The sequence below is a fragment of the Mauremys mutica genome, chromosome 6, assembly GCF_020497125.1.
Source record: "Mauremys mutica isolate MM-2020 ecotype Southern chromosome 6, ASM2049712v1, whole genome shotgun sequence".
NCBI classification, from domain to species: domain Eukaryota; kingdom Metazoa; phylum Chordata; order Testudines; family Geoemydidae; genus Mauremys; species Mauremys mutica.
Genome location: NC_059077.1, coordinates 22,718,118 through 22,731,449, shown reverse-complemented (window position 1 = coordinate 22,731,449; position 13,332 = coordinate 22,718,118). Strand labels below are relative to the sequence as shown.

The window sequence follows — 13,332 nt, the reverse complement described above, 5'->3', positions numbered from 1 at the left end:
TTCCTTCTTCTCCTGCCCCCACACCACCAGAGCCCTCCCTTTCCTTCTTCTCCTGCCCCCACACCACCGGAGCCCTCCCTGTCCTTCTCCCCCCCCCACACCACCAGAGCCCCCTGCTTCCCTCCCCCCCCACACCACCATAGCCCTCCCTGTCCTCCCCCACACATACATCATCACAGCCCCCTCGTCCATCTCCTCTCCACCCCCACCACCAGAGCCCTCCCTGCCCTTCTTCCCCCCGACATACCTCCAGAGCCCTCCCCGCCCTTCCACTTCCCTGCCTTTTTTTATACTTACACTCCTGCAGACACCACAGGAATCCCCCCTACACTCCATCCAGAATCCCTACTCTCAGCGTAACTTCATTAGTGCTGAGGTGGAATCTGTTTTCCCATCTTGTGAAACTTCTTGTAATTTTGAAAAATTTCCCTCCGTGCATCCAGATAAAAGGGAGACCACTCAACGTTTTCACAACAACCCAGCAAGAGAGGCCCACCTTTCCCAGAGTAGTCACTATCAGTCTAGTCAGCACACTCAACTGCATCAGACAGAGCAGGGACTTGATGGGTGAGGTAATAGCTTTTATTGGACCAGAGACAGACAAGCTTTCAGTCTACACAGAGCTCTTCTTCAGGGACTTGTATGTGAGTTTCCCACATCCCAGGTGAGTGCACTGACCACCAGGCTATTCTGATGTCTCTGGTTTTGACCAAAAATTCCATCCTGCCCCTAAGAAACATTTCCTACTGAAAATTTCATCTAAACCAACATGTTCTCACAAAATTTCAGTTTTGACACATTGGCATTTTCTGATGAAAAACCTGTTTTGTTTTAAAATTCCCGATCAGCTCTTAACTTCCTGTTCCCCCCAACTCAGACTTCCCCTCCAAACTACTATCTTGTCTAATTTCCCCCAGGCAGATGTCCGCCAGGCAAATTCAATACTTAAGTTTATTAAGACCTAAAATAAATGTGTATAAACAGTAAAAATTTGCATATGGTACTTTAGAAGCAGCAAAGAATCCTGTGGCACCTTATAGACTAACAGATGTTTTGCAGCATGAGCTTTCGTGGGTGAATACCCACTTCTTCGGATGCAAGCAGGTACTTGTGATGCAGCAGGAAAGTGATAGATGGGAGGTATATAAACCCCAGGATGATCAGAGCCTTATTCCCTGTGTGCTGAGGAGAGGTTACTACAGGTTAATTAGAGCACCTGGAGCCAATTAAGCCCTTGCCAGAGACCTAATAAAAAATCCTGCTTCAGTCAGATGGCAGGAGGGAAGGAAAGCTGACTGTAGTTTGGAGGAGTACTATTGTTGACCAGAGTACCAGGGGAAGGGAAACCTGCTTAAGCAGAGCAGAGGGACTCCCCAGGCACAGAGGACCAAGAGAAACCCTGCCAAGGGAGAGAGGGCAGGAAGCCCAAGAATAGGGGCAAGAGGCAGTGAGCTGACCCATCACACGAAGGAAAAGCGTGGGATCCGCCATAAAAGCACTGGCCATTTGTCACATACTTCAAACATCATTTTTTTTCAGAAGATGGTACATGAACATATGAAGTTCTGAATTGTTCACATATATGATTGTTTTTAAGGGCCATTTTGCAGGTATTAGTCATAGAATCATAGGACTGGAAGGGACCTCAAGAGGTCATCTAGTCCAGTCTCCTGCACTCATGGCAGGACTAAGTATTATCCAGACCATCCCTGACAGGTGTTTGTCTAACCTGCTCTTAAAAATCTCCAGTGATGGAGACCCCACAACCTCCCTGGGCAATTTATTCCAGTGGTTAACCACCCTGACAGGAAGTTTTCCTTAATATCCAACCTGAACCTCTCTTACTTCAATTTAAGCCCATTGCTTCTTGTCCTATCCTCCAAGGTTAACAATTTTTCTCCTTTCAACATGTATTATCATAAACAATTCAGGAGAAGCAAGGTTGTTTTAAAATTAGTGTACTTGTGCTATTGTGAATAAAGCTGGCAGCCCATTTACATATCGTTTCACTTCACCCAACAAACAGAACGAATCAAAGCCAGGATCGTGTGATGAACAATGTAATCTGGCAATTTCCAAGGCCTAGAACAAATGATTACTAGGTAACTAAAGTAGGCCTCTTCTCTGAATGGTAGCACACTTTTATATAAAATGTGTACACTGCATATCCACTTGGGAAAAAACCTTTTCAAACATCTCTTAGAATAATTCAGCACAGTATTAGTTCAGTCCAGGTGAATGCAATACATATTGTATGGTTCTTGGCAAGTAAATTAGAAAATATGATGCATCTGTCCTCTGATAGACTTAGGTGCATGGTACAACTTTATCTATTTAAGGTGTGCTAAATATAAAGTACTGACCGTCCTCCACTCCCTTTGCTTCCAGTTGTAGTAGTAAGTTCTCAGCACCTCAGAGGATGAGGACAATACTAGGCTTATCATTGTGGTATCTAAGCTCTTCCTATACCTTATTAACACTACCTTTGACAGAACAACTATAATGCAGGGAGGCAAGAATGGGGTCGTGAGCTACCCACTGCATTTGCTTATCTCTCTGCAACACACTGTACTGTTCATAAACTTAAGCCTGGCACTTTGAATGCTAAAGTATTTTTGTGTTAAAAAGCCTTAAATAGCAGTGAAGAGAATTTGTACTTATTTTTAAAATTTAACCTTCTCCAAAGAGAGAAAGAGAAGCCAAGGTTACTGAAGAGCTTCTTGACACAAACCTTGTTTCGCACAGAATAAATTAAAGACGCCTGCTAGTCATTTAATGTCAAGGTTGTTTGCCATATTGGTGTAACCTTGTTGGTCCCATGATATTAGAGAGAGAAGGTGGGTGAGGTAGTATCTTTTACTGGACTAACTTCTGTTGGTGAAAGAGACAAGCTTTTGAGCTATCCACGAGCTCTTCCTCAGGTGTGGGAGAAGTACTCTATATCACAGCTAAATACAAGGTGGAACAGATTGTTTAGCATAAGTAGTTCTGAGACCTTCGAACAGCCCCCCAGCCTTGCCAAGCTCACCATCAGAAACAGGAGCCCCAGAGACCAATACCCAGTAACTCAAAGTGGCACTAGACCCTGCCATAACAACAGATTCAAAACCTGCATATGCTGCTTCTGTAGCCTGGTCTACACTAGGCATTTAAATCGGTTTTAGGAGCGTAAAACTGATTTAACGCCACAACCGTCCACACTAGGAGGCACCTTATATCGATTTTAATGGCTCTTTAAACCGGTTTCTGTACTCCTCCCTAACGAGAGGAGTAGCGCTAGTATCGGTATTACCATATCGGATTAGGGTTAGTGTGGCCGCTGATCGACGGTATTGGCCTCCGGGCGGTATCCCACAGTGCACCACTGACCGCTCTGGACAGCAATCTGAACTCGGATGCAGTGGCCAGGTAGACAGGAAAAGCCCCGCGAACTTTTGAATATTTCCTGTTTGCCCAGCATGGAGCTCCGATCAGCACGTGTGGCGATGCAGTTAAAAATCAAAATAAAGAAAGAGCTCCCGCATGGACCATGCGGACGTGATCGCTGTAAGGGCAGGCAAATCTGTTCTATCAGCGCTCCGTTACAGAAGACGAAATTCAAAATCATTTTTTTAAAATCTCCAGACAGACGCCATAGCAGGGGCTCAGCGCACTGCTGCGTGACAAGCGTAACGGAAAGCCAAAGAATCAAATGGACGCTCATGGACTGGAGGACTCAAGCTATCCCACAGTTCCTGCAGTCTCCGAAAAGCATTTGCATTCTTGGCTGAGCTCCAAATGCGTCTAGGGTCAAACACCGTGTCCGCGGTGGGTCAGGGCATAGCTCGGCAATTTACACACACCCCCACCCACCCCCAGAAGTGAAAGGGAAAACAATCCTCTCTTGACTCTTTTACATGTCACCCTATCTTTACTGAATGCTGCAGATAGACGCGATGCTGCAGCCGTCAACACTAACATCCTCACTCCCCCCCCCGCCATGGGTGGCTGATGGTGCAATACGACTGATACCCGTCCTCGTCATCAGTCTATTGGCACATGGGGCAGTGCAAAAGGGCTGGTAACCATGCCGACTAGCATCAGTGAGGTCAATCAAGGGCGCCTGGCCCTAATTTTTCCTTGTAGATGGTGCAGTATGGCTGGTAACCATCCTCATAATAGCAACAGGGGGCTGAGCTCCATCAGCCCCCACCCTTCATGTGTAAAGAAAAGATTCAATTGCCCCTGGACTAGCAGAGGGATGCTGGGCTCCTCTTCTCCACACTCCTTACTGTCCTGTCTGGACTATCATAGCAGCTGGAAGCTGCCTTCCACTCATTTCTCACTAACAAGTCACTGTGTCTTATTCCTGCATTCTTTATTAATTCATCACACAAGTGGGGGTGCAATGCTATGGTAGCCCAGGAAGGCTGGGGGAAGAACGGAATCAACAGGTGGGGTTGTTGCAGGAGCACCCCCTGTGAATAGTATACAGCTCATAATTTCTGTGGGATCTGACACAGAGCAGCTGTGCTCTCTGGCTCTATGATACAGTGGTTCTCTAGTACACTTGCCCATATTCTAGGCAGGACTGATTCTATTTTTAGATACCAAAAAGGAGGGATTGACTCAGGGAGTCATTCCCAATTTTGGCTTTTGCGCCCCTGGCTGATCGGGTCTCTTACAATGTGTCTCTTACTTACGCTAAACAGTCTGTTCCACCTTGTATTTAGCTGTGATATGAAGTACTTTTCCCAGACCTGAAGAAGAGCTCTATGTCATTCGAAAGCTTGTCTCTCTCACCAACAGAAGTTGGTCCAATAAAAGATATTACCTCACCCACCTTGTCTATCTAAGGCGGGGGGGGGCAAACTTTTTGGCCTGAGGGCCACATCGGGGTTGCACAACGGTATGACAGGCCAGGTAGGGAAGGCTGTGCCTCCCCAAACAGTCTGGTCCCCACCCACTTCCCACCCCCTGACAACCCATCCAACCCCCCCCTGCTCCTTGTCCCCTGACTGCCCCCTCCTGGAACCCCCACCGCCTATCCACCCCCCTGCTCCCTGTCCCCTGACTGACCTCCCGACCCCTATCCCCATCCCTGCCACCTCCTGACAGGCCCCCTGGGACTCCCACTCCCAACCCTCTCAGTTCCCCATCCCCTGACCACCACCCCAGAACCTCTGCCCCATCCAACCACCCCCTCCTCCCTGACTGCCCCCCAGAACCCTGCTCCCTTACCCAACCCCCCTCCTCCCCGCCCCCTTACCAGCAGCAGGAGCTCGCAGCCACAACACCCGGCCAGAGCCAGCTGTGCTCCCCACGCTGCCCAGCGGAAGCGGCAGGCCAGAGTGTGGCCTGCGCGGTGGTGTGGCTGCGGGGAAAGGGTGACATCAGGGGTGGGACCGGGGACTAGGCTTCCAGGCTGGAAGCTCAGGAGCCAGGCAGGAGGGTCCCATGGGCTGGATGTGGCCCGCGGGCTGTAGTTTGCCCACGTCTGGTCTAAGGGCATGTCTACATTAGAAAAGTCAATGTTAGGTCTACTTACAAGCACCACTGTAATTACTGAGGTGGTTCATGTCCACACTACCCTCCTTCTGTCGATAGTGCGTGTCCTCACTAGAAGCGCTTCCGCTGACTTAAGAGGGGCAGTGGATGGGGCTGAGAACCTGAGCGCTCAGTTCCACACCCAGCTCCTCACCATGAGCCTGGCTGTCCCCAGGGCTCTCAGCTCCCCTCTCCCCACTGCAAGCTGGGCTCCTGGCTGCGAACGCCATACCATGCTCCTGGGCTGTTGGCGGGGAGCCGGGAGCCTCTGGGCAGTAGCCTGGCTGGAACCCTGATTAAGCAGGGAGGAGACAGAGAGATCCAGAGGAGTATTTAAGAGGTTGTGTGGAAAGTGGCTCAGGGGAAAATTGCAGCACAAGTAGAGGAACAGAACTAGTTGTTCAGTACAAGGCCCTGGACTGGAACCCAGAGTAGAGGCTGGGACTGGGTTCTGTGGCTGGCCCCAAGGAAGGGGGTGTACAAGCCCACTGCAAGAGTTATTGAGCTCAGCAGGGGGACAACAGGCTGTGGAAAAGCCCCCAGAGAGGGGAAAGGATTTTTGTTTGTGTTAAAGACATTCTGGGGACTTTTAGTTTGGACAACTGTGACTACAGGAAGGGTGGACTTAAGATGGAGACCTGGCTGCAGAGCTGAGTTACTGACAGAGAAATCACCACAGCAGCAGAGTGACTATCGGCAGGGGACACTAGCTCTTCAAGGGAGCTGCTACACCACACCTGGCCATGAGGGGGCACTTAGCAGTGCGTGAACTCAGTTACAATCTCATACAGCAGGATGGTGTTAGAAAAGTTAGCAAGTACCACAACTGAAAGGGTGTTTTACATGAGTAGAACAGTGAGAGAAAATAACGCATCGAAATTACAATAATCCGTTTTCATTTGTGGGTGGGGCCTGGCCAAAGGCCTCCAGCTGCCGTAACAAAAATAATTTAAAACCATTATTATCATCAAAGCATGTTGGAGGCAGGTTTACTTTCTGTAACTTTAGCCCAACTTGTTGAATTACAATGAACATTTCAGAGCCTCCTGCTGGTTGAGCTTCTAGAAAGTGACAGAATATGTGGCACAGACTCTGAGCATGGTTTCATGATGCTGAGTCACACAGGGGTAGGAAGGAGAAGCCCCAAGCACCAGAGCTGCAAGAATTAACCCTGTAAGGCATAATATCTTCTGAGCGTTGGGGAGGAACACGGTGTGGGTGACTCTTGCTACACTTTTTTTAAATGCCGCAGCAAGCGCTTCCTCCAGCACATTCATACCAGTAGGCAGGCAGTGGAGGTGACTCTGATCAGAAATTACCATCTCTCCTCTGTCCCTTGCACAGCAAAACACACCAGGAGCCATTTTATTGCTGGGAGAAGGAATGGCACCCTATATACTCTCTTCCTGTTATGGGAAAGGCATAACATAGCCCTTCATTTCTGAACAATTTGAATTGAAAACAAACTGTTGCAACTTTTTTTCTCTTGCCTCCTTTGACAACCCCGTGTTGGAATTTCATGACGTGAAATGACTAATCCTTTTTCAAGGGACCCTCTTAAACAGAGTGTTTAAACTCTGAGGAGTGAAAGGACTGTGCTACTGCAGATGCTCAGACACCACAGAGATGAGCACTAGGCAGGTAGGCCAGACAGAAATGAGCGCTATTGAGCATGGCACTTCCTATTTGTGCTTACCCATGGAAGCATTGCTATGGAAAACTCCCTTTATATTAATCTAGCTGATAGTATTTTAATGAACAATTAAGGTTTAGCTTTTCAAGATACAGAATAAGTTTCAACATTGGGCAAAATGCCTCCACTCTGTCAAGTAAAATTGATCTTGGTTTAGTTACATCAGGGATGAATTTGGCCTGTTTATCAGATTTTTGAATCCTTACAAAATCTTATTTGCTGTCTGAAAATCTGTCTTGAGTAGGACCATATTGCAGTAGTAGTTCTCTTTCTATTTCCAGGCAAAACCAGATTAAGATTGAGAGTACATATCAGCAATATAGAGTGAACTACATTACTGATATGTTGTAATTATTCCCAAACAAATATTATTAACCAAGGCCATTCTGAGTTAAGGTTAGTATTTAAAGAAATCCAAGCACATTAAGTTATGGAAATGCACGGTTCGGGCAGCATTGAGAGCATTTTGGGTGCCCTAAATTAACATGCCAATGGAAATTGGCTGCCATCTCCCATTGTTCTTATTGGGATTGAGAAAATAAGTTACCCTCAGATAAGATACCCTCTTTCAAAATAACCCCTAGACCTCTCTGGAAAAAAATCTTTCCCTCTCATCATTTTTTCATCCAAATCAGGATGAAAGGTGAATAATTCACAATTTATCACAGTAGGGGAAGAATGAAAAAAAGTTAAACTTCAGGAGACCAGAAATGGATGTTTTCTGCTTGTTCTGCATGCTGCCAGACTCCCCAGTATTCATTTTGTGACCAGAGGGGAAGTGCTGTACAGTAATTTTGGAGAGGATACACACTGTATTCTTCATACATAAAGAGGTTGAATCCTTGCTTTACGTGCCACCAGCCCGTCTATAATGATTACATCTGACTGTGGTAGCGAAGCACTATTGATATGCTTTAACATTTGTTAAAATGACTTGTGACAATGGTTCGTAAAATTCAATTCTTTTTTAAATCTCTGGTAATAACATATTTTAAATTCACTGTTCCACAGTTAAGGTGGCAGGCTCTGCATCTTCAAAAGTAATTGTCTATACAAATAAAAGTTTAAAGTTAAATATTACTTAAGTCTCAGTACCTGAGGTAACTACACTTTTCCCTTTGTGGCCTCTGGACAGGCACCCCGCTAAGGTCTCAGGCCTCTAGCTATTACCTTTTCTCCCAACAGAAGTTTGCAATCCAGTCCCTCCAGACTGGAGATTTGGGATCCAGACGCCCACAATTCATTGTGATTATTCAGCAGGTCTGACCAGCTTCAGATTCACCACTGTTAACCATTGACAGGATTAACCAGTGACCAGCCAGCTTTCATAAAGCAAAGTATGATTTATTCAGAATAAAAAACATTACAGAGATTGTTTTCTATGCAACTCTAATATATCAGGCAGTCACTCATCTTCCACATGGAGACCCTCATATGGTTAAAGTACTGCAGGTTCTTCCCTCAGGATCTCTGTCTTGGTCCCAGTTTCACATCAGTTTTTGGATCTACTGTGAGTGTCCTGTCTCCCAGATCATGACTGTCTCTTTATACAGTTTCCAATTCTTTGTCTGCGAGACTTCTTGAAGCAGATCAAACTACTCTATGCTATTTCCCCCAGAGGGTGAACATTCCACAGACTTGTTACCCCTAATGGCTTTAGTTCCTGCAGGAAATATCCTTTAGGTCATCTATTGAGCCAGGCTACAATCACTAGCCAACCTATAAAATTACACATAACACTTATAAATTTGATATAGTAGCATTTGAATATTCTATGGGTCCTTAGCATCTGTCATATCTCAATATAGGTCTTTGAATAATCCATGTTTCCAAAGCATTGCATCTCTCGTATATTACATTCTGTCTTTTCTTTAGTACTAAATTCTTTCCTCTGTCTCTGAGATAATCTATTTAAAATAATTTAAAACAAATTAAATGTGTTTTAGGATCCTTATGGCCATTAAAGGCGCATAGGGTAAGATTTTCCCCTGCATCCAAGTTCTGCTCAGTGCAAGAGAAAGAAGTTCCAGTTCTTTGAACCTGTGAGCTGCCCTGCACTACCCCAAAGCTGATCTAAAGCAAACTGGATTGTACTACCTTCTGGCACTGGATTGTGGTCCTAAGGGCCCATATATGGATGGATGATTGGCTGGGCATAGTTCCACCATACCTCACCTCCAGCCCCTCTGAGGTTGGGGAGGTACAGAGGTTGGCCACAGCCAGAATCCAGTCCCTTTGTACCACCTGTGTGGCACAAAGAAGCTGAAGCAGAAACCAGCATCTGCCCTATTATTTCTAGAGCTGTTCTGCGGCCATGCTTGCATAAACTCAGCATGTTCTACAACTGAATCCCCAAGATATGCACTAAACTGCTACTGAGTACCAATGTTAGTACAAGTTCCAAGCATTCATTATAATGAGTGTGTCTTTCAGAACATGTTCATTTTAGTGATATACTGGCAAAGGTTAGTAGATAAAATATCAGGCCACTAACACTGCTACTTTTTAGTCCAATTGGCAAAACACTTGCTTGGGAAACCTGGGATATCCGTATGCCATACAAAAGTAGAGAAAAATCCAGGATATGCTGGACAATACAGGTCAACTGAGGTGTGCTTCTGTTAAAATAATGGCTTCTTGTAACCATTGTATGGTTCATAGCATGTCCTGGGCAAATAATGCCTGTCACTCTTGTACAATATGTGTGATTTTATACTTAAATAAGATGTGACAGTCTCTGGTATTAAGTGTCTGCATATAAAATATGTTGTACTCAGTGAAATCAGTTCATTTTCCCTTCTGAAGCAGCTGATTAGAAGCTGACACCAGAGTCAGTGATACGTTGGGTCTGGAGCAATTCATTATAGATAGAATATTTATAATGAAAATGTCTTTCCCTTTAGACTGTTGGCTGTGATTATGAGATAAATTCCAATGCAACTGAAGATCGATGCGGAGTTTGCCTTGGAGATGGATCTGCTTGTCAGACGGTGAAGATGATGTTCAATCAAAGTGAAGGATTAGGTAAAGAGGGGCCTTTTTTTTTTCTTCTCTTGCTGAAACCGTTTCTTCAAATGAGGCTTGAAAAATTCTTCTCATTTCAAGTTGGTGAATGGCAAATTACCAGTGGAGACTCCTCACTGACGGCTTTGCATAGTCTGTTTTGAATCAGAGACAATTCTTTAGTCTGGACTGTGAAATGGCTTTGAGTGCCCCTTGACCAATTAAATGCCTGTTTTGCCTCCTGGCTGTTGGATGTCAACAGCCTCCACTGCAAATTACCCAGATAATAAATAGCCAGCAAGGTCATTTGCAAAAGGTATGTAATTAATCGCCTTCAAAAAACTGGGGAAATCATTAGGTGGTAAGTTCCCAGAAAACTTCCCAGATGAGCAACTTGGGGATTCGTTCCCTGGGTGACCATAGATCCAGCTACATCAGTTTTATCTGCCCACTTGCAGCCCATTCCCCACGTAGGTAGCAGGTAGGGATGTGGCTGGGTTGATCTCTGGGTAATGTAATGGTCCATAGAGGATGTCTGAGCAGTTCCCTGGATGTTCTTAGGATTGGGAGAAAGGAAAGGTAGCTTCATACCACCTTCCTCCTCCTTCCCTCCCTTGAATTCTGCACCTAGAACACCTTGGTCAGGCCAGGCCAGATCCTCACATTTTCTCTTATTAAAACACTTTCTGACTTGGTGAGCAAATCAGTGAGATACATTATTGTTGCATTTACTTCTGCTGAAAAAGTCTTATGAATCTGATAGTTTCCAAAACATAGTTGAGCATAGGGCAATCAGACAGCAAGTGTGAAAAATCAGGCCGGGGGGGTGGGGGGTAATAGGAGCCAATATAAGAAAAAGACCCAAAAATCGGGACTGTCCCTATAAAATCGGGACATCTGGTCACCCTACTTGAGCACTAGATAGAAGTATTAGCAGATTTCACTCTGAACACACACACTTTTGGTAGTGGTTTTATTTTTGTTAACCAACTTTGCTATTTATTATTAAAAGATATTGCAAATATTATTAAAAGAATGTAGTGCTTCTGAAACAGAGTGGCCTGCAAAGTCTCTGATTAACTACAGCCTAGGTATCAGTAAAGACAGCTTCTCTATACCACTCCTATCAGATACGTAGACCCTGACCTGGCAAGGAGTAATCACCTTCAGAAGTGAGAGGATAGTTCACTTCCTAACCTCTTTTAATCCCTTGCCCTCATCTGAGATTACCAACAGTTTATTATTATGAAGTAAGATCATCAATTAGTAATTTATCTACAAACATCACTAGAAACTGGACTGAGACCATCAGCTCATTTCACATTGGCCCACCACGCAGCTGTCAAATGGAAAATAGGGGTGGAATTTTTAAATGCACTTAGTTTGGACCTAACCCTGCTCCTATTGAAGTCAAAGATAAAACTCCTATTGGTTTAAATGGGAGCAGGGTTCGATCAGTCCTGAGCACTTTTGAAAATCACACCCCAGGCTTTTGGTCATTACTGACCAGGGCTGGTTTTGATCCAGAGTCCTAGAAGTGAAGGATTCTATGTTAGAGGTGTCTGAAACTTTTTGCTCAAACCTCAAAGGTGTTCAGATCAGCTTTGACTGGGTTTGACTTACCTTTGCAGACAACAGGTGGTCTGCACAATTTTTGTACATGTCTAAGAACTTTTCATGAAAGCTGGGTGCAAACATTCTGTCAGGATAGTTGTGATTTTTGTGCATCTGTTCTGAGTGAGGCAGTGTGGTCTAGTGGATAGCGCACTAGGCGGTGACTCTGGAAATGTGGGTTTTATTCCTGGCTTGGCCACTGGCCTCCAGGGTGAGACCTTGAGCAAGTCACTTCACCTCTCTGCACCTTTGTAACAGGTGATAAATGATACTGACCTTTGTATTGAGATCTCCCGATGGAAAAACAATATACAAGAGGAAGGTATTACTGTGAGGCAAGCAAGCGTGCTTCCTTTTGACATGTTTTATGTTTGTAGTGCTGAGTTCTGAACCAACTTCTGAGACACCGTGCACACTTTTGATTGCCTTTTTTATGGAATTGAAATAAAACCTCAAGCAGGGAAAGGTTTTTATTTATTTGGGGGATGGAGATGTCCTAAATTCAGGGATGTACCATTTTTTGTTTGACCTGCCACATTCTGATAGGCAGGAGCGTGGTTCATTCACACTCTGGGCTGTGGTGTGATGCGGCACTTCAGAGTTCCTGAGAGAACTAATTAACTAATTCAGGAGAGTTGTGGCAATGTAATAAATTAGATGGGCAAACTGACTCCGACGTGGCCTCCAAGTTTGTTTATATCAGTATGTATAACAATCAGTTACTGCCTCATAAACCGGAGACACAGTCAGTTTAGTATTTTATTATTAAGAAACACAGTAGTTATTCAGAAGAACATAAGAATGGCCATACTGGTCCATCAAGCCCAGTATCCTGTCCTCTGAAAGTGGTCAATGGCAGGTGCCCCAAAGGGAATGAACAGACAAGTTATCATCAAGTGATCCATGCCCTGTCACCCATTGGTTCGTTAGGTTAATTATGCAGGTCAAATACATTAACAAAAAAGGTAATATAAATAAAAAAAATCATTCAGATGTTGACTGACTAAATTACCAAATGTTGTAGGCTCCTGTGTATAGATGTGGCACCTAAATCATTACATGTTTTAAAAGTTAACTAACAAATAAACAAAATAGGGGAAGAGAAATGATACTGACTGTATAAATGACAGCAAGAGTCAGGGCTCCGATTCAGTGGAGCCTGCTGATAAAAGGCCGGCACCTATTCTATGCAGCCACTGTATTTTCCAGAATATTAGGCTATGTCTACACTAGCAGTTTTGTCAGTTTAACTTATGTCACTCAGGGGTATGAAAAAACACACCCCTGAGTGACATAAGTTAAACCGACAGGAGCACCGGTGTGGACAGCGCTGCGTTGATGGGAGATGCTCTCCTGCCAACATGGCTACTGCCACTCGTTAGGGGTGGTATAATTATGTGAACAGGAGAGCTCTGTCAGCATAGAGCGGCTACATGGGAGACCTTACAGCGGCACAACTGCATCGGTACAGCTGTGCCACTGTAAGGTCTCTAGTG

The 13,332-nt window shown here is 44.9% G+C and overlaps 1 protein-coding gene across 2 annotated transcripts in view; it reads left to right on the top strand.

The window, feature by feature from the left end:
* ADAMTS12 (ADAM metallopeptidase with thrombospondin type 1 motif 12) overlaps nucleotides 1-13,332 on the top strand; it is a 274,545-nt gene that overhangs the window by 187,478 nt on the left and 73,735 nt on the right. For both annotated transcript variants that reach the window (XM_045022339.1, XM_045022340.1), the window contains one exon: nucleotides 10,123-10,243. In XM_045022339.1, the coding sequence (XP_044878274.1) occupies nucleotides 10,123-10,243 (121 nt within the window). The remainder of the gene's footprint in view (nucleotides 1-10,122; nucleotides 10,244-13,332) is intronic.